The 21,467-nt window shown below is 46.7% G+C and overlaps 1 protein-coding gene across 5 annotated transcripts in view; it reads right to left on the bottom strand.

Moving 5' to 3' along the window:
- Positions 1-397: 397 nt before the first annotated feature.
- The window catches only part of FAM168A (family with sequence similarity 168 member A), a 240,514-nt gene continuing 219,444 nt past the window's right edge, over positions 398-21,467 (bottom strand). For 3 of the 5 annotated variants that reach the window (XM_032358344.1, XM_032358343.1, XM_032358342.1), the window contains 7 exons: positions 20,640-20,666; positions 16,603-16,614; positions 15,612-15,737; positions 8,839-8,981; positions 7,157-7,331; positions 5,502-5,632; positions 398-4,777 (listed from right to left, as the gene is read on the bottom strand). In XM_032358344.1, coding sequence (XP_032214235.1) covers positions 5,520-5,632; positions 7,157-7,331; positions 8,839-8,981; positions 15,612-15,737; positions 16,603-16,614; positions 20,640-20,666 — 596 coding nt within the window. In that variant the 3' untranslated portion in view covers positions 398-4,777; positions 5,502-5,519. The remainder of the gene's footprint in view (positions 4,778-5,501; positions 5,633-7,156; positions 7,332-8,838; positions 8,982-15,611; positions 15,738-16,602; positions 16,615-20,639; positions 20,667-21,467) is intronic. The other 2 variants (XM_032358345.1, XM_032358346.1) reach the window with 2 other exon arrangements.

Genomic DNA, 21,467 nt, shown 5'->3' with positions numbered 1-21,467 from the left:
GTTTCCTTGCTGTGATCTTGCTTTTGGGAGTGGCCTGGATTCCCCTGGGGCTGTGCACCTGCACGGAGATGGTCTCCTACCTACCCGCTCGACTGCCTGACCTGCCCCTCTCTGAAGCTTGGCAAGCAGATGGGACTGCATACTCTGTAGGGACATGGTAGAATACAGGATGGAAAAGCAGAGCTTCCATGTATCTTCACTCAGCTGCAACGGTGACCTCTAAGTGATTAATCCAGCCAGAGTGCTATAACTAAAACCACACAAAGATTAAGACCCATGCCCTCCGGGCCTTCCTTCTCTGCCCATGGAGCAGAGCTAAGGATTCTGATATGCGGGGCCCCGGGCTTGGCGACCAAGGGGCCTGCCCTACTTTTATGTTCCATGTGATTCATTTCTGAATGCCACTCAGAACAAAGGACGCCCCCCCGCCCCCAGCTCTCTGGGAGTAGTAAATCTCAAACTTGGAACAATTTGGGTGGCCAGGGGTAAGAGCTAAGATAGATTAAGAACTCTTTGGTCCTGGTTCTCATTTGTGGGAAAAGCAAGCCCAGGAATTGAAGTCCGATGTGCTTTTGGCCATTCAGGGCTATACCAGGTCCCCTGGGAGTGCCAACTCACTGCATGTGGACAGTGGGCAGGCTTTCCAGAGTCAGAAAGCATGGGTGTACAGGGTCTTTCAATGGGTCTTTCAATGGACAGATACCTGGAGCTACCCTTGAATGTGGCTTTAGTCCTAGGCATTATGACCCCAAAGTGTTTTGTTCAAGTTAGGCCTTTTGTTGCCAATTTTCATCCTCCTGGTGCTGCCAGGGTCCTCAAGGCCTGGCCATCATAAAAATCTCAGCTGGGAGGACTGAGCTCCCCAGATCTCTAAGGAGTCTTCCTCTGTTTGGGGCAGACAGCTCAACCCTTCTTCACTGCCTGCCACCGAGACCCAGCAGGTGACAGATGCCAGCTGAAAGAGCAGAGAATTTGAAGGATCAAATTTGGGCTCCTTCTCTTAATTGTATGACTTTTGTCAAATCTCTTAAGCCTTCTCCCCCCACCGCCAAGTAAGCTCTAGGCCCAACGTGGGGCTTTAACTCCTGACCCTGAGATCAAGAGTCCCATGCTCTACCAACTGAGCCAGTCAGGTGCCCCAAGTCTCCTAAGCCTTCTGAGACTTAGTCTTTCCCACGTGTAAAGTGAGGATTTGGCAATCATGTCAAAGTACTTTGTACATTAAAAAAAAAAAAAAAAAACAAACAAAACCTATGGATAGGTGAACCCATGGGTATTGAACTTGGCCTTGTTCAATAGTTAGCTAAGGGGATATACACTTTAGGGTCAGTGCCAAGAGAGAAGAGCTGTAGCAACTGTCCTGTCTGAAGAAAACATTACGTTTTTTCATAAAGTGGCAACAAGGTTATGTTCTGACCACTTGGGGGCACTCGAGACTCCAGATTCCTGGGCCCTAGGCTGTTGAGAGGGAGTCAGGGAGAAGCTGGGAAAACCAAGAGGACAGTCTACTGACTGGAACTACCAGTGCCCCTAACCCCAGTCACCAAGCTTGTGGTGCTGGGGTGGGGGAGACAGCGGAGAGGCGTTTGCATGCCGCTGCCACCTTTGTAGCTATGTCTTGTGGGCACACCCCTTGTCCTCTCTGGCTTGCTGGCCTTCCTACAGTGACACAGCCTTTCCAGCTGACCTTCTGTCCAGCTTTGCCACTGGGCCATCCAGTACATTGGGATGCTGCCCAGCAGATGCTTATGATCCTACCAGGAATGTTCCTCCTGCCCGAGGCACACTATTGCCCCTGCTCTCCTGGACTTACTCCCTTTGCGATGACTCCCTAAGCTTGGCTAGGCTTGTGGATCTCCGTCAAAGCAAGCAGGGGAGGCCAGCAGAACTGGGGGTCTACTACAGATACTGAGAAAGGGGTGCTGGACTTGGGATCTTCCAGACCACGGCTTTTCTGCACCTTTTTGCCTCGGGGCCTGTCTTTGATCTGGAATTACATACTAGGGCAAAGAGGGGGTGCAGAGCACAGACACTTCAGTCCACAAGCCTTTGTGTGGAATGTGACTGGAGGGAAAGCGGACAAACTGGGATTCGGGTGGCTGTGACACTGATAAACAAGTCTCTTTGCTTTCCCAAGTCTCCGTGTCCCCATGGATCAAATGGGAGGAATACTCTATTTCACAGGGTTAAGCCAGACGAATGGATGTGAAATTGCTTTGTGAACTGTGAGGTACTAGATGTTAGTTCTTACTTACTGGTATAGAAAGAACAAAAGTAATTAGGTCATTCCTAGGTCTCCTTTTTACCTCCTCTCTGTGGTTCTAGCCAGCTCACCTAGAGGCAGCAGGGTTCAGAGAAGCCTATTAAGACACTAGCATTCTGCTCACACTGACAAGTTCCCTTTCCTTCTAGAAGCAGTTTCCTCATTTGTTCAATGGGTGCAAGAACTCCGACCCGCCTCTTTCTCAGGGCCAGTAAAATAAATGCTGGGAAGCACTCTGAAATCTATGGTGCACCTGACAAACACAGAGGTTTCCTATTATTATCATTAGTAGTATTTTGGCATTTTCCATACACAAATGACATAATCTAGAACAACCTTCACCCACCCTTACAAAACCAGAGAGTAGGAGGAGGTATTTGCAAAAAATGGATTAACACTGGAAAACTGTTGTTTTAAAATGAAACCCCATCAGCACCCTAGAACAGACCATTTAGAATAGCTAGGTTTCTCCTTACTGGTCCTGCAGTTTCCTGGAAGGCCAAGAAGGTAGGTCCCCCAATTCCTGGCTCTCAGTTGGATGCTGATGGGCTCTGCCCTCCTGGGAATGGCCAGACAGCCTCTGAGGTCCTTCTGGCTCAAGTTTCCTGAATTTTTTCCTCCTTTAAGGGAGACATGGGAGGTACAGGTAGGAGTATGTCCAAGTATGCATGAATTTAAAATGAAAAGGGTTATTTAGAAGTCCCAAATGCTATCAATGATCCCATTTTGTACAATAAAATGTTCCTGCACCCCTCCATCCCCAAAGGGGCTGCTGGCCCAGCCAGAAGCCGGGTACAGGGGACAGTTCTGGGACAGTGGGCTCCAGGCTGAGACTAGCCATGATTCCTGACTCAGAAGTTCCTCTTCTCCCATGAGAGCCCCTGTTTCCTGGGTCTCATCCTTGTCCTCCTCTCTTCTCAGGATGAGGGGCTACTGTCCTAAAAGCATAGATTCTCCTTTTTCAGCCAGCCCACTTGCTCCTTCTAGGACTGGAGTCCGGTATAGAATGAAAGTTCCAGATGTCTTCCCAGAATTTCCGAATGCTATTTCCTCATTTGCAATTTCTGTTCCTGCCATCTGCCCCCATGTGACCTCTGCCCAGTCTTCAACCCTCTCCTTTGGAATCCATGGAGGAAAAGAGCAGAAACCAAAGCCCAGAGACTGTTCCAGAGTTCACCAGGTGTGGGTGCTGCTGACTTAATTTTTACAAAACGAAGCTAATCCATCCCTAGGTAAAGTTTTGTGGGTAACATGCCCCTAGGTAGGAAGGCTGCATTTAATGCTAATTTACTGCAAGATCTAGGGAAGTCCTTTCATCTTCTCTGGGCCTCAGCTTCCTCATCAATCAAACAGGGGAATGGATGAGATGATTGCTAAGGTCCCTTCAGTTCCATGAGTCTATGAAATGTTTATTGCTATTGCTTTTCCTTCACTATCCTGACCTTCAGAGCTGCCAGCACCCACCTGGAATGTGGTTCCTTCACTTTGGCCGTGAATGGCACAAGGTAACCAAGAGCCCTATGAATAGACTGGTGAGCCCTGGCACCGGGAAGGGCAGAGAGTAGGGAGAGAAGTGCCACAGGTTCCCACTCTAATCAGGAGGAAGCATCTTATCAGAGTGGGTCCACGCGGGCTCAGGGGCCAAGGTCTGGATTACATAGGGCACCCGGCCTTCCAAGGCTTTGGGAGGCTGAGATACCATCACCCTGCAGCTGCTTGGCAGGTCTGAGGTCAAAATTACCTTTTGAGGAAGTGCCAGGTCAGTTAACAACACTGTGCAAATCAGAGGGTCCAGGCCCAGACAATTTGGCCAGAGACCTTACAAAACCAAAGCCAGCAGGCAAGCACCTCTCTTCCCTCTTTCCCTCCCACAGTGCCCCCCCCCCCCCTCAAGTTCTCCCAAAGAAAGAATCTGGTTTTCCCAGGTTCTCACCTGGGGTATTAAGCTGCTATGAACACTCCTACCTAATCAGGTGGTTCTGTTCTTGGTCTGTTGCGATGGTTCTCAGAAGACTTTCCTTTGCATTAGGACATGGCCATGTCCTCAAATAATCTTGCTTAGGAAAAATAAATGATCCCCCAGAGGTGTAACTTGCTCAACAGCTCTGAGTTTCTACCCTGGACCCGAGGGCCACATGTGTTATGCTCGTCAAAGGAAATCACACCTTCAGCTGAACCATTGCAATAAACCCCACTCTCTGCCTGCCACTAGACTGGGGTCCCCAGGGACCAGATGCTTGGGGAAGGAGAGAAGAGCAAAGAGGATGTGCCTGGTCAAGAGGAGGGGATAGAGCTGGAAGGGTAGCGGCTAAGAAGGGGACAGTGGGGAGAGGCAGGAGATTAGAAAAAGCAGCTTTTACAAAAACCAAAAATAAAACCAAAACCGTTAAAGATGCATAAAGTGACCCTTGCACTTCCGTTGTCTCTTCTTGCAAATAGAGGTGGTGCTGCTAGGGGACTGCTCCAGCACCTGTGTAAGACTTGAGTAGTTGCATACAATGTGTGACTCCAGATCTGAGGAAGGAAGGAGAGAGCCATTAGTGACAATGATATTCCTGAGGCCACTTCAGGAAGCCACTGGATCCCATCCTGTGCCCTACAAGGAGCCCTTTGTGCCTTCCTGGTGGAGCTGCTTGCTTCTCATCCAGTACCAAGAGCTCCTGGAGGAGGTGGAGGGCAGGGGAGATCAGGAGAGAGGGCAGAGAATTTAACAGTGACATCCCTGGAGCCCTGAGGTTCACTGGCTCTGCCTTGGGAGCTGTGGTGAGGGTGGGGGTGGGGGTGGGGTGCGGTCTGGAAGGAAGCTGGTGGGTGAGGGGCAGTGGCCCAAAGTCTCTCTCTGATTAAGCTAAGGCTTCATCTGAACAATGAGGCTCAGAGTTAAAGGAAGTCTTAAGACTGTAGGTAAGAGCATGGAACTTAGTACTAGAGGACTGGAGTCCTCCTAGTTTAGGTGTGTTGAACTATGTATTTATCTGTAAAATAGAGCTAATAATCCTCATTCAGAGAGCTACCATAATAAGGATTATGACATAACATATGTAAAGTTTATCTAGAATACATGCAAAGTCACAGCTGTCCTTGACAGTGGTATTACTGAACATGGAACAGGAAAGCAGCTGGTGACTGTCACTGGCCCCTGCAGACACCTGTGCTGTAGACCAGGCCAGGGGCTTTGCTAGGGGCAATCCTGGTATTTGGTCATCCTCCTACTTCTCCCAGCCCAGACCCCACTCACTTGGATGGGCTGCAGGCTTTACCAGTGCGGGGGCACATAGCTGTACGCAGGGGTCCCTTGGGCCCTGTATGTTGGCATGGAGACGGGGTGTGCCCCGATCGCGGTGTGCTGGGGTGCAGTCAGCAGGGTACCTGAGTATCCAAAGAGAAGAGTAAACCCAATGAGGCCATCCCAGGGCACTGGGATGATGAGGATGAAGTCATGGCCTTTCGTATAGCTGCTCCCCAACCTGGGCCCCCACCTCCCGACCTGCTCATGAACTGCTGCCCACCCCTCCCACCTTGCCAGGCTTCATCTCCTTAGGGTAAGTTTTGCTGATGCTCCAGGACAGAGTCAATCATCTGTCTTCAGTGGCTTCCTTTTACTCTTCTTTGTATGCTCCTCCTATTCTACCGAGTGGAAACTGTTGGTTTATATGGTTGTATTTACCCCTAGCCCTGCTGTTGCTAAAGGCGGGGCTCTTATCTGTCAATAACTGGTCCCCAGGACCAGAACAAGGCTGGCACCAAGCAGATAATCAATAGCTTACTGACCTGGTCTGGGGAAAGAGGCCTCAACAACCCCTTACATTAGGGGCAGAATAAAATCCCAGCTCTCACCTCCCATCCATTAGACCCCTGGTACTCTCTTCCCTTAAGTGATTGTTTAAAGGCTGGGTCTCAAGGCACCTGGATGGCTCAGCTGGTTAAGCTGCTGCCTTTGGCTCAGGTCATGATCCCAGGGTCCTGGGATCAAGCCCCATATTGGGCTCACAGCTCAGCAGAGAGCCTGCTTCTCCCTCTCCCTGTGCCTGCTTGTACTCTATCTCTGTGTCAAATAAATAAAAACCTTAAAAAAAAAAAAAAGCTGGGTCTCTAAAGGTTATTCATGGCCCTCTTGACATCTCATGCTCTTCTTCTGAATGTCAGCGCATCCAGAGACTTCCCTGCTATTCCTGGGGTATTTCTACCCAATCCACAAGATTCCAATACTCTGGTTTCTCTTCAGATCGCATAAATCTTTCGCCTTTTCACAAGATTCCAGATGGACAGGGCTCTGGTGTGATTTCTGAAGTAAGCCAGAAATGGAGAAGGGGCACTCCGTGCCTTACAATCAATTACAGGACAGGGTCTTGAGCTCCTGCCTGCTAAATAACATTGCCTCATGTCCTCCTTTCTGGAACCAGAGTCCAAATACCACCATCCTTCCTCTGAACTATAGCCATCCCACTGAACTACCTACTTCTAGCCTCTACCATCTGACCACACCTCCACCCTGCAGCCAGAGAGTGTTTAAACCAAACCCATCTCCCCCCTGCTTAAACCCCTTTGCTAGCTCCCCTATTCCCTAAAGGAATTTGGGCCTCTCCACTGTGGCTTTACTGACTGCTCCCGTTGCCCCTATTTTTTAAGGGCCTTGGACCATTTCCATTCTGTGAACGCGCTGTGCTCATGTTCTTTCCACTGCTTTTCCCTCTTCCATCCCTCTGGTTAGCTTCTGTTACCCCTGTAAGACCAAGCTCAATATGTCCTTCTCAGTGAAATCTTCCTCGTCTCTGTAGACAGGGCTCCCAGAACAATTTCTCATGCTATGCTACACTTGATTCCATGATGGTGTTCTCTGGTCTGTCATGAGTTTCGGGAGAAGGGGGACAGTGAAACAGATGCTACCCTCACCTGCTGACATTGCCATGGTGGTGCCGGCCACCATGCCCATGGCCACACCATTGGTCCTGGGGGCAGCAACAGGCGCCGGGTAGATGGCAGAGGGAATGCTGTTGGGCTGGACAACCGTGGTGTGGTGGATGACGTGGGGCTGAGCAGCGTACACCGGCTGTGTGTAGTAGGCTCCCTGGGGGAAAAAAGGCTGAGGTCATACAGGCTTTTGGAGACGTGGGGTAAGATATGGAGAGAGGAGGAAGGAGGGGAGACCTTTCTTCCCAGACCCTATGAGATGGGCTCAGAGCAGCACGGTCCCAGGAACTCAAAGTATGGGCCCCAGTGGGACTCTGCGTCTGTCTTACTACATGACTATGGAGAGTTCGGTATCAGGCTCAGCTTCTCGTATGAAAAATAAGGTTCCAACCCTGTCCTGCCTTGCTCCTAGGGCTGTTATGATGATCTGATGGGGTAAGAGCCCTGATTTTAATATTTTAAAATGTCTGTATCTTATTGCAGTGTGCTTCTACAAGCTGCCTAAAATGTAAAGGCAGGAACTATAGCCCATGAGGAAAGATATGGATGGGGTTGGTGAATTCAGACCACTGTGTGCATGCACATGAAGCATTACTAGTGGGACGGTCACACTGGTGTGAGTCCTGCCATCTCACCTCTTGGAAACTGTCACAAATTCAAAGCATTTCCTCAGATGTCTCTTACTATTTCCCTAGGCAAAGAGGTAAGGATGGAGACAGAGGTCTGAGGTGACTTCCCACTGCCTAGATCACATGGCTCCTTCCTGCTGCCACAGCCCACAGTCCTACTGACCTTTGTAGGGAGTAGACACAGGCCCCCGGATCATCTTAATCCAGAGCTTCTCAAATGCCTCTACTAACTTCTGACAGGGGCCGCAGAATATGGGTTTATAATCCCAGAGGTCTGGGATAGTGCAAAGCAGCTTACCACAAACAAGAAAAATCCATCTCAGGCCTGTTGTCTTATCTTTCAAAAGTTTCCCATTCTACTCTACAACGTAGCTGTTTTCTAAAGTGTTCTCCTCACTACTTGAAACCTCACAAAGAATGGTGACCCCAGAAAACTGTGCCATGTGCATACTGGAGCTCACATAGTCCCTATCATAGCATCCCCTCAGAGTATACACTCTGAAGGAGCCCAGATGGGGACATGGAGGCACAGAGAGAGAGAGAGAGAGTAACTTACTCAAGATCACACAGTGAACTGGTAATAGAGCCTGAGCCCTTACCTCCTGCCTGTTTAGATCATGGACTTTATCAAGGAAGGGTAGATGTGGGGGTTAGGGAGAGAAGCCCAGACACTTTGGGTCTCATCCTTACTCAACTAATAGCTCCTCCTATGTGACCTTGGACAAGTCACTCTCCTCTCTGGGTCTCAGCTTCCCCACTTGTATAAAAAGGAATTGAGCTAGATGATCTCCAGGGGCCCTTGTTCCTCTGACATTCTAGGCTCTGTTAATCTAAATGACTTCATATGTAACCCCTCCAGGAGCTGAGGTGGGGTGAGAGAGTGTGTAGACTACAGGGCTATTGTTTCCATGATACCATAGTAACAACTGGCCAGAGCCATGAACTTGCCTTCCCTCTCTTACTCAGCCACCCACACCCCACCCACGGCGGTGGCTCCTCCTCCTGAGGTGGGCCCAGGCTTCCAGATGCACCTACCTGGGCATACAGATTCTGCTGGGGGTAGGCACTTCTGATTGGATACATGGCCGTCTGATAGGGGTTGGGTGATGGGGAGTAGGGGGGTGGAGCAGTATTACTCTGGGTCGGTGGGACCTTGTATGGTGTTCCCGCAGTATATCCTGTACCAAGGCAATAAGAGAGACTTCCAATTAGTTGACAGAACAGCATTGTTGGAAGACAGCAGGTCCCAGTCACGACTCCCCAGACAAGGAGGGGCTTTCCAGGCTGGAAACACAGATGAGAACAGACAGAGAACAGGGCTCCACCCAGAAAGCCCTGGGCCCAGAGGCAGCTCCCTCAGTCCTGGTGCACAGGGCTGCATGAGTGATTCTGGCATCTTTTATTTCTCTGGTTCTCAGGGGTATGATCTATAAAATAAAAGGCCGAACCAGATGATCTCTTAAGGGACCGCTGCAGCATGGATGGTCTGGAATTCTGTCTGTGTACCAGGAGATGGGCATGTGTGCACAGACAGAGGGAGAGCCTCCGCCCACTCGCTCCCTACCACGATCCGTCTTCCTGCTTTCTCAAGCCTCCCTCAGCGGCCCAGGGTGTCCTCTGTTTCTGGTTTTCTTGTTTTCCCCCTTACTCTCTCTTTCGTTTTTTCCTTATCTCTCTCTCTTTTTGGACTTCTCCTACCACGTTCCTCTTCTTCCCTGACAATTTTAAGGCAAAAAGCCCACAGAAGACACCATTCAGAGAGCCTCATCTTCTGAGATGCTAAAAAACTGCCCCACAGGGCCAGCTTTGGGTAGGGAAGGACTACCTCCAGCCTCAACACCTAAGGTCAGGGTTCATAAAACTTCACATCAACCTAGAACTTAGCCCCAGGGAGTTCACAATCAGCCATTCAATAAAACTGTGCTGCCTTTGAATCTTTTGGAAAATAGTCAGATCCTACATTAGCAGGAAAAACCTGAAACATAAGAAGGAACATAAGAACCTGAACATAAGGAACATGAAACATAAGAAGGAACAAGACCACGTACTTTCAGAACACAAAATGAAATGACGCTATGGAAACTAGATGATCATCAAGTGACCCCCAACTCTCTTACTCAGAAAGGGCAAGTGTTTTTAGGAACTACTATTTTCTGAGTTGAAGTGCCAGTGCCAGGAGACCTTGGCTTCTGATCTCGAAAGGGGTGTTGCTGGAGCTTCTTCCCTGTGCCAGCTCATTCTGGCTCATTCTGGCTCAGTCTGCCTGGCAAATCACTGGGCCTCTCCTGGCCTCAACTCAGCTCTTTTACCTATGGGATGCTCACCAAGGCCTTTGTCTGCAACATGGTACTGATTCTGCAATAAGGGACTTGGGGGCAGGGTGAAGAGAGGTGCTTTCTTGGGAGAGAATAGATCTAGGTTTCAATTTAGGCTTTCTTCCAATTTGCAGTGACTACTGCCAAGTCAAGTCTCTGGGTCTTAGCTTCCTAGACTGTTAAAACAGAAGGCTAAGAATGAAGATCTCTTCCTGAACTAAAATCCCATTTTTCTAAAGATCCTGAGTCTCTTCTACCTATGGCAAGCTGCCACAGGGTCACAAATCTCTCATTCCACAGCACTGGCTTGGCATTCCCCACCCACCCCCGCCCCGCCCATGATGAGGTACTCAGCAAGGAGAGCTGCTATTTGATGGTTACAAAAGGCACCACCAAAAGGTGTCCTGTCCTCTTCCTTGGAATCCTGTCATTTAATCTTCCCCTGTCAGATCCATAGTTTGTTCCATGGGAAGCTAGTTTTATGGTCACATGTGCTTGGGAAATAAGTAGCAATGAGGATGGAGTGGAATACATGCATGAGAAGGTGGCACTTTGAAGAACTAGAAAATAACTAGATGTGGAGGTACGAGTCTGCTGAGAAAGAGAAGTATGGAGCAGGGTCCTCCAAGTTTCTGGACTGTGGTGCTAATTACGATACACAGAGCAGGTGAAGCAGATACTGTGGGGGAAAAGAGGAAGTTTAGGCTTGTGACACCTAAAAGGAGACAACTGAGGGTTCCTTCACCTTGGAGTGAAGAGTAGCAGCAATGTAGAATAGAGATAAATAGGTTTAAATGAGAAATTTTAAATGACAGGATGAACTATGGATCACCAAGATAGGGATATGCAGGAGACTTTTTCCAAATTTATTTATTACCAAATCTTTTAATCATGCTATTAACATTTAAAGCACACAAACTACAGGGGTGCCTGGCTTGCTTGGCTGGAAAGGCATGTGACTCTTGACTTAGGGTCATGGGTTTGAACCTCACATGGGGTGCAGAGATTACTAAAAATAAGTAAACTTAAATAAGTAAATAAATAAAACATGCAAACTACAATTTTTTTTTTTTGTAATCACAGCTTATTTTGGGAAGTAAAGTTTTACTGTGACATGGTCATGCTGTTCATTTACTTATCAACTATAGCTGCTTTCCTGCTGCAATGGTAGTTATGAGAGACACCATATGGCCCGAGAAACCTCCAACACTTATTATTTGGTCCTCTATAGGGAAAGCTTGCCAACTTCTGATTTGAGGAATAAGGTATGAGGAGTCTTGCTAGGGTGGAGAGAATCTCTTTTCTATGCAGAAGGGCGGGACACCCCTGAATCCTAAAATGCCTGCTCTGAAAATTATACAGCACTCTGTAATGGCTATGAGTAGTTCAGAGCCACACTGCCTGGTCCGAACCCCAGCCCTGCTATCTAATAGCTACAGACTATAGCAGTCTCGTCATCTGTAAAATGGGAATCACAACAGTACCTACTTCAGAGGGTTACTCTGATAAGCACATTAATGAATAATTGCAAAGCCCTTCAGATAGTGCCTGGCACATTAAAAGCTCTTCATAAAAGTGAGCTATTACTCTTTTCTTTCTTTGTGTGTAGAGAAATAGTAAGCTTCCTGTCCTGGGGATGTGCAAGCAAGAGACTGGTCTGCAAGACTACAGTCGTGAGGTTCAACTATGACTTCCATGATGCGACCCAACTTGGGACACAGACTCCAGAATTCTAAGATTCTAAACCTATATGGTTTAAAATGCCATGACTTCATAATACTTTAAAGTTAACAAGCCAATGATGATGGCATCTTTCCCTCATGCTCCCCAAGAATGTGCTCTGGAGTTTTTATCCCCAGGGTAAGCCTGCACTACACCCTCTATGCCACAAGGACAACCATCTTACAAAGTGTTGAGGTTTTCTCTCTCTGAGGAAAATCAAAAAGCTTCAAGAGACTGCAGGAGAATTTGGTTTCCACATCTAAGAATAACTTTGTCTGAGAATGTTTCCCTTTCTTCATGTTTTAAAATGAGATGCACACATGCTCAGCATACAAATCAGCAGCCAAAATGCCCTTGGCAGCCAAAAAGACAAGGCTGCAGAAGAAAGCCCTGCTTATTGATCTGGACGGTTTGAGAAGGGAGAAGCAGAACTTAGAACTAGAGGAGATGTTAGAGACCATTAAGCCCAACACAAACATTTCACAGATGAGATGACGGATAGATGGCGGAGAGAGTGCAACTGCTCGCCAGGACTCAGGACTCAGTGCTCCTTCCTCCAACTACATTGGTTCTCAAGGTTTCCATCTGGGTCAGGAGGCTGCAGAAACTGCCTAGGCCCCTAGCCTGGGCTCTGTCAGTGAGCCAGGTAAACTTCTTCTCTCAAGGAATACCCTCACTTGGACTAGATATTTTAGGCCATTCTGGTGCTGGTGTTCCAAGTCTCTGAGTATTTCAGTGAGACTTTCACGAGCAAATCCTTTTAGAGGATTTTCTATAACTAACTGGTGGTCCTGTCCATACCACTGAGGATCAGAAATTCCCCTGGGCCTGGAGCCTGGGCTACCTTGGGTTACACAAAATTTGAGGATTTATTACTCTGCATCTAAGTAAAAGAAGCTGTTGGGCTGGATACAAAAAAACCTCATTGATGTTGCCCACAGGAACTCAGACTCTGCTCCCTCACTGGAGGCCTGGCACTTGTGGATGGATTTCTACCTAAGTCCTAAGGTTACAGAATGAGGATCTGGGAACGCTATGCCTTAAGGACATTAGAGACTTGCATTCAACCCTCTGTGTTTCAAATGAAGAACCTGGAGCTGAGACGGGGCCAGGGACCTTCCCAAAACTGCACAGCAAATCCGTGCAGAGCTGGGCTCAGAGTTCAAGGCTACCATGCCCCGGGCAGGGCTCCTTTCTGAGCTATCAGTCTCTGCAGTCCAATCTTAGACATTTAGCATATTGGCCTTTGTGTCCTTATTTCACTAAAGGCAATATCATATGACAGAAAAAAAAAAAAAAAAGAATCAGATCACTAGAAATTCCAGCTCTGCTTTTGGAAGAGGCTTTATGAGGCCCTGTTCTTTCTATCAGATTTCTAACTCTAATTTTAGGCTCCATCAAACAGGATAATAAATAGAGTGTATACATTAGTGAGATGAAACCATTTCAGCCCTGCCTTCAATCTTCTTGCACTATCATAAATCTTTTTTGATGGGGTTGGGAAAGCCCCTACCACCTTCAAAGGTCCTCACATCAAGGATGCCTTTTAGACGAAGTGGTTTATTGACCATCAGATATTTACATGTTGGAACAAAGCTCTATGTCTGAGTCTTGCCTTGATCCCCGAGTCTCGTTGTTCGTAGCCAAACAACCTGCTTATACTGTGGAATAAACAGGAGGGAGACCTAAATTACCAACAGGTTTAGCAAGTATTAGTAAAATTGAATTTGTCAAAGAATCTTGAATTTTCTGTGGCATTAGAAGCCACAAAAATCTGTGTGCTGGGAGGAACCTGGTGGATGGGGGAGGGTCAGTCGAATCCACTTCTATTTCACAACTGCACAGGTTCACACAGGACTTGCTTGAAGAAGAACAGGTGCATTTTGGTTCTTTCCAGGAAATGTGACAGCCTTTGAGTGGACAGTGGGAATAGCTGCTGGACATTTCAATGGGACTTCAGGAAGATTTCCACATAGGAGAAGGCAAAGCCTTCTATTATTCAGACATTCTCACTGTAGAAAGGGTTGCCTGTGGAGGGAATGAGTACCCTGGAGATAGGTGAGTGAAGACTAGTTGGTCAACTATGGGCAGGGCAGCCAGAAAGAATGTCCCTGCTGGGGTGTGGGTGTTGAGTATACTGCACCAAGGTGACAGAATCAGGAGTCTAAAAGCTAGAGAGAACCTTAAAGATGACCTAGTCCTAGTCCTGTCCCTTCATTTTACAGTTGGAAAAACGTAGGTCCAGAACTTGGACATAAATTATCCAAGGTTACACTGAAGCATGTCTAGAATCTAACTCTTTGGTCTCTGTCCCAGACCTCTTTCTGTTCCACTACAGTAGGTGTGTCTAAACGCACCTACAACCATGTGTGGATTTAAGAGAAAATATTTATGTATAAGCCTGCTTACCTATACGTTCATTCAGTTCCACCTGAGGCACCTGAAAAAACTCCCTACTACCCGCCATCCCTCTCTTAACGAGTAAAATTAATCTCATGGAAAAAGTCAGTAAATTTAACCTGAAACTTAATCTGAGTGATATCATCTTTTTGTAGCTGTGCTGCTGGCTACCTGGATGGCAATGGACATACTACCTTTCTGAGCCTCAGCTTTCAAACTTGAATGAATGAAAATCCACCATAATAATAGGACTCTAGTGTAGGTTAAATGAGAGGGTGATTATTAAAGCAAATCCTCTAAGAGGTGAGAGTTATGTTGTTTAAAGGTAAGTTGATGTTAACAACTAGGGGCAAGCAAGTAAGGAGAAAATAACACGGGTATTTTAAAGAAAAGAAAAAAATGCAGCATATTCTTCTAATCTACTTAATAGATTAATACTTTACTGAACCCCAGACTATCAGGCCTAGTCTACAGCATCCCGCCAAGGGTATGTCAAACCCCTGCCAGCACAATTTAAGAAATAAGCACTCCCCACATCCAGAGCCAGCCACTCCTCTTTTGGACAGCTCCAACAAGGCATAAAATCTTCCTACGGAGGCCAAGTGCCACTCAGTAACTTCCAAACACGGGTCCTCATTTTACCCAGGGGAGACTTCTTGTATTAAAAATCAGGTGTGAAGGTGAAACCATTAGTCACCCCGCTGAACCTCAAGATGAGTGTAAGCAATCTGACTGGCCAGATGGTTTCTGTCTTCCCTGGGGACTCCAGGTACACACCTTGCTCCCTAAGTGTAGCTTCCACTAGGGGAGTGTTTCTCATGGGGAAGGCAATTCTGCCTCCCCAGGAAATCTTTAGAAATGTTTAGATATATTTTTAGTTGCCATAATAAGGGTTTGCTGGCACCCAGGGAGCCGAGGCCAGGAGACTCTGCTAAGTATCCTACAAAGCACCAGTTAGCCCCCCACAGCAAAGAATTATCTGGTCCAGATGTCCATAGGAGCAAGGCTGAGAAACCCTCTGCAGTGGGTTTTGGAGAAGACTTCTCTGTCCAAAGGTCCACTGGCCTTCAGAGATGCTCTCTGTTCTTTCCCTTGAAATGCAGTACCAGCTCTTCCCTAATCATACTTGTGGGCCAGGTGCATACTTCCTCTTCCCTCCCTCACTGCTTTGTGTCTCCCCAAAGCTGTGTACATGATCAAAGAGGATGACCTTTTCTGTATGAGGAAGGTCAATTTTTTGTGTGGGTAGGAGAACCTCTTAAAACAGTATCTTCTAATGTCAGTTTTAAAAGTTCCATTTCCTTTCTTCCTAAGAAACAAATCAGTCCCAACCAAGGGGAACAAGGAAAGGAAGAGACAGGCTGTATTTACTGAAAGCCGCAGAGGATGCTTGGTAAGTTCGGTTCTCGGTCCCGGTGTCCACTGGGAGGTGGAAGGTGCCTTCAGTACCACAGGAAGACGAGTTCTGTGGCCAGGCCTGTTTCATCAGCAGAGTTGCTTAAGGGAAGACACAAGAATGGCATTAGGCAGAAATAAGAAGTGGGCACCACTAATCACAGACACAAAGCAGGGGTCTTGTGCTGGATGGAAACATATAACCCGAGGGGCCCTGCTCAGACACACAGGATGGTTCAGCCTTTCTGAGATGGGTGAGTGGGTTGGGAGAATTGCTGACATGAACTTCTAAATGATTTGAAACCGAGGAAAACTGAGCTTACATTAAGAGAGCCAGGATTTTCTACCCACTACCAAAAACCAGGAAGATGCCTACAACTACCACCTCCTACTGCCTGACATTTCGGCCTAAGGCTCTGGGATAGTCCTTAGCCGCTTTCTTACCAATATGGAGCAACTTGTGGGCCTCCGACTGTGTACTCGGCCAGATTAATTGAGTATTCATTTTTTATGCCTGAAATCTCACCTGGGCGGTCAATAAGTTATTCCCAAAGAGAGACCTCAAAAGAATTACCACATGACACGAATGCTGCTGGACTGTCACCTCCTCTAAAGGGACTGAGCTCTGGCAGTTCGGAAGGCACAGGTTGTCCAGTGGGGCACTTCCCACTCCTTCTCCTGTATGCCCAGCTGGGGCCAGAGAGATAAGCCTCTTGCACACATTTTTTTACTTCCTGGTGAGGTGCTGCTGGTGCCCCACTTGAGATGTCTCTTCATGAATTAGAGAGCATCTGCTGGGCCATTAAGAAATTATATGGCAACTTGGGGCAGGTGTAAAATAGAGATGCGGCCCAGTTTGAAAGAAATCTGCAGAGACTTCCCAGGCTGACCTTGAAGCTCAGCTTGAGAAATTTGAAGGATGATGCTTCATATGATCTAGGAAGTCGGAATGACTCAAAAAACTTACCTTCATGGTATCCTGCGGGAAAGGAGAGAGGAAAGAGGGTTTCAAAGGGGGGGAAAATGCCTAACTTTTTAGAGATTTCTCTTGACATATTTTCTCCTAGAGGAGAAACCATTTTTCACCCAAATTTCTACTTAGAGTAGGAAGAATAATTTTAACAGTATCTTTTGCACTCAAGATCTTAGACATGAGGGGTTTTAAAAACATTAGCAGGATGGGGGGGCTACAATGGCAACAGTTCAACAGGGGGCTAAGGTAAAGCAGGGCGGTATGAGAAGTATGCCTATACACTCTAATTCCACCAAGGTAAGGCCAGTCCTCCTTCAGACAGAACTCATAACCCCTCCGCCCAGCCGGGTAACACGTAATGCCTCTGATTCCTTCAGTCATGGAGATACTGGGGCCAGAGGAGGAGGTCAAGGACACTGCTGTTTTGCTGAACTAAGGCTGGAGGTGTAGCTGTTCTGGGCTGACACTGCACTTGCATTCATGGCCCGCAATATATACAGCAGATGCTGAGATATGAAAAGGAAATCATGGGCAGGAAAGTGACACTAAAAGGAGAATTCCGGCAGAAGAAAGGGAGATCTAGCAGAATCCCATGCAGAGTCCAAAGCCTTTGCTGGACATCAGGACATGGCTCTGCAGACAATATTGGAGTAGGGCAGTCAGTTTTAGGTTTCCTTTCCCCAGTGTGGGGGTAGGGGGAGTTGGGATTAATAAAAAATCCAATTAGTGTTGAAAACTCTTATCAAAATGTCTCCAAATTTAGAACCAGCCACTCGATGTGGCTGGAAAGCCCTGGTCACTCAAAACAACTCCCTAAAAAGTAAAACATATAGTTCTGAGAAGTCACATGTCCTCAAGACCCCTCAGGGACTCCATAAGGAATCAGGAGGCCTGAATTTTGCCACAGAGAATTTGGGTGTCCTGTTCCAGTCCAGTTTTTCTCCCCAAGTGGTGCATACTTTACCATAATTTTCATAAGCCAAAAGTCTGACATTAGTCTGAAGGACTGCATGACAAAGTAAATCAAAATTAACCAAAGAGTACTGAAGCCTACACTGCACTCAGCACTGAGGGGAGCGCCACGGTGGACAGGAACACACGTGGGTCATGGTCACCGCACACAAGGTATTCATGGGCCAGCTGGGGATGCAACACAGCCACACGCCAACCAGAAAGTGAACAAGACAGCATTACACACAATAAAATAACATTCCAGATTAACCAGGAAAGAAGCAAGTGCGACTGTGCCTTTGATTATGTCTTGTCTAACTGATCGAGTGAACCAAACTATGTATGTTCTTGAAGAAGTGTGTATTTTCTTCTGGTTTCATTGAAACCAGAAAACCAGAAAACAAGTACTAGTATTTTCTCTATTTCTCTATTTTAATACTTAATAATTTAAATAACTGGACAAATACGAAGACCATGAAAACCAACAAATATTAGCTGTCAACATGACTTCCTCATTGGTTGATTGTACCATATGATCTTCGTCTTCCATGTACAATTCTAAAGGAACCCATTCCGTTGGTGGTAGCAATTCAGAGTTCAGTTGTGGGACAGAGACAATCCAAGCGAAACTTCAGAGGCACAGTAAGAGAGAAGGCTGCTCTGGCAGGCATGCCTGCTCTTGGGTACCATGGAAGGTACCAACTCCTAGAAATATTCTAGGTTTTGAACTGGGTGGTAAATACAAATGCATACGTATGTCAAAATTACCAAGCTGTAGATCTGAGACTAGTGCGTGCTATGTGCTACTGTATAGGTATTATTCCTCAATTTAGAACAGAGGCAGAGAGAGACAGAGAGAACCCTTGGCAGTGAAGGGCCATGGCCCAGTCACAGCATGCTGCCCACATCCAGGTGCTGGGTTGTTCACTTCCTGGGATACGGGGCCCTCACGCCCTCTGACACTTGAACAATCTGTTAAGCACACTTACAAGGAGGAGAGGCAGCAAGGGACCATCATCCTGAATAATCCAGTAAGTCAGGAAATCTGAGTTCTAGCCTGGGCTGTGCCACTTATTAGCTGGGGGACCTTGGGCAAGTCACCTAACCTTCCTAAGCTTCAATTCTGTTGTCTCATAACATAGCAATATTACTCTCTCCCTGACTGCTTCACACTGTTGATGTGAGGATCAAAAGTGTCATCCAGTCTTACAGTTTCTAACTTTGGCATCTGCTCATCTTCCATCACCACAGTTCTGGACAGTTCTAATGTAAGTTCCCATCATCTCTTAACAACTACAACTTCTTCCACATTGTTCTGACTTTAAACCTGCCAACTCCAATCTCCAAACTGTAATCAAGAGATATTTCTAAGACCTAAACCTGATCACAAAATCTTAAAAGCATTCCATGGTTCTCCACTGCCTACAGGCTAAGGCTGAACTTCCTATTTGGCATTCAAGGACCCTCATGATCTAGCCCTGTGATCCCTCTAGACTCTCACTGTTCTCACTTTCCAATCCTACACTACAGCCACATAAACTCTATCATTCCCAGATTATGCCAAGAAGTGTCAAATACATCTCCGTATTTTTGCTCACATTGTTCACTCTTCCTGGTATGTCTTTCCCCAAATGCCAGCTGTTAAAAATTTATTAATCCACCAATCATGAGCTTGCCTCTACTATGAAATCTTTTCTTTTCCCCGCCCTTTGACCACAGTTCCTTCCCTATCCTAGTTTCTGTGATTCTTAGAAGCCCCTGTACTTGCTGCCTTATGTGTCTCCCCCACTAAACTGTGAGTTCCTTTAGAATAGGGAGCTTGTCTTATGGTCTTTATCTTTAAAGGGCCAGTATAGGGTCTGGCACAAAATGTTTTGTGAAGAGAAGGGTTCCATACATACTTTTTTAGTATTTCTATTTCAGATGTTATAACTAGAGGGGTAAGGAAACATGAAAGCTTCTCCCACTTTTTATGGAGTCCTCTGTCCAAGTTCATATATACCGAGGCAAACAAAAAATGGACTCTCCATATATTATAAGGGGAACAGGTCTACGACTAGCAAAAGCTAAAATAATACAATTATAAGAGGATACATTATTAACAATTAAAGGGACCCAAGAGATCATCTGGAACAAAACACTACCTATGGTCTGGAGACATTAGCAAATTGCCCAAGATCGCGCAGCCCACAGCAGTGGCAAGGAGAAATTTTCACAGCTCATCTCCTGAAAGATGCGCCACACACAAATTCAATATTCAACATCCAAATAATTCAAGGTTAGTAGCTGAGAAAGTGTGCAGGGATTTTAATGAAAACATTGTCCTGAGCAGCCCAGGTGAGGGTAGTGAAAGTGGCAAATCCCTCCCATGGTCCCTTACTGTCTGACAAAAAGGACCTAGTCCAGTTACACTGCTGGGACCCTCACAGGTGCCCAGAAGTTCCCGTGGTGCCTTGGGCCTGGAGTCCACACTGCCCAGAGGACCTCACTTATTTAGCACACTTGGCCCTCACCTCTCACCATCCAGGAAAATGCCCTGAAAATGAGTCAGAGCTCAAGATCTGGGCTAAGGGAACAGATTGTATCTAAGGTCAACCAGGTCTTCAAACATGTCAGACTGCCAATGGAGATGGAAAATTAGATCCTGGGACAGACTGGTTTTTGGGGTTCTTATAGGCATAATCCAGGTACTCCTCCACAGGGGCTGCCACAAAGCCAACAGAGGAGCCATACAGGCTGAAGAATTTTGTTCACTAGATTGTTTGAATTCAGCAGCCAGGTTAGGGTGAACATTTCTGACCTAGGTCAGACAGGACCCCGGAGGTGAGGAAGGGGAAAGACGCCTTTTAGTGCCATGATCCTTCATTGCTGCCCTAGGGGATGGTTCATGTGTGTCTCCAACCCATGATTTTGCACCATCAGACATGTTCCTGCATGCTTTAGGAACTGCTGCTGAGCCACCTGGGGGAGCCCAAGCCTAAGGGATGGGATTTGGGGAGGGAAGGAGAGGGAATCTACCGTTGTTACGAGATAACACATTCATAGGCCATAATACAGATGAGGAAAAATAGCTCTCCTACCATAAGCTGAATGCAGGAACTGAAACTCTGTTGGATAGAAATGTTAGTTGAAATTACCACTAAGAATTTGTGCAAAGTAGTACACATCGCAGTTACAAAAACAGACTGTCTCAAGATAGCAGTTTCCCCCAGGTGACATAAGAAACAGTGAATGCAGAGGGTGTGAAGTGCCTCTACCCCAGAAGGAATGACAGACTTGCCATCCAGAAAAACCCATTCATTGAAGAGAACCACCTCCCTGATGGCCTGGTATCTTCCAGGTAGCTGACCCAAGTTAGTGCTCTCTGCAGAGCAGAGGGACTTCACACATGACAGAGGCTTAATGTACCAGAAATAAGGTACAGGGACAAAATCATCAGCTGTGGCCTCTGAAGAACTCTCTGTAAAGCCCCACAGGGCTAGGACCAATGCAGAGACACTTCCCTCAAAATTTCTGGGAGACTACGGTGCTTTTAGAAGGAGCATAGGCTATGGGGTGAGATAGACTGGGTTTGAATTCCAGCTCCACTGCTTTTTAGTTGTGAGACTCTGGACAAGTTATTTAACCTCTGAGCAAAACTGGAAGCAGGAAGATCCAGTTCACACAAGACTAAAGTAAGAACATTTGTGACATGCCTTGCACAGTGTCTGCAAAATGACAGGATTCAGAAAACACATATTCCTCTCCCTTGCCTTTCCTCATATTTGTCATATGCAAAATAGGAACAATACATTTGTACTTTTTTTTTTTTTTACATTTGTACTTTATAAAGTTGCAATGAGATTAAGTGAGATAGTAGATGAAAGTGGCTTATAAACCTCTTGTGATGAGGTATTTCATTTCTATCT

This window comes from Mustela erminea, chromosome 9 (genome assembly GCF_009829155.1).
Source record: "Mustela erminea isolate mMusErm1 chromosome 9, mMusErm1.Pri, whole genome shotgun sequence".
Lineage (NCBI taxonomy): Eukaryota > Metazoa > Chordata > Mammalia > Carnivora > Mustelidae > Mustela > Mustela erminea.
This window is presented reverse-complemented; position numbering and strand designations above follow the sequence as displayed.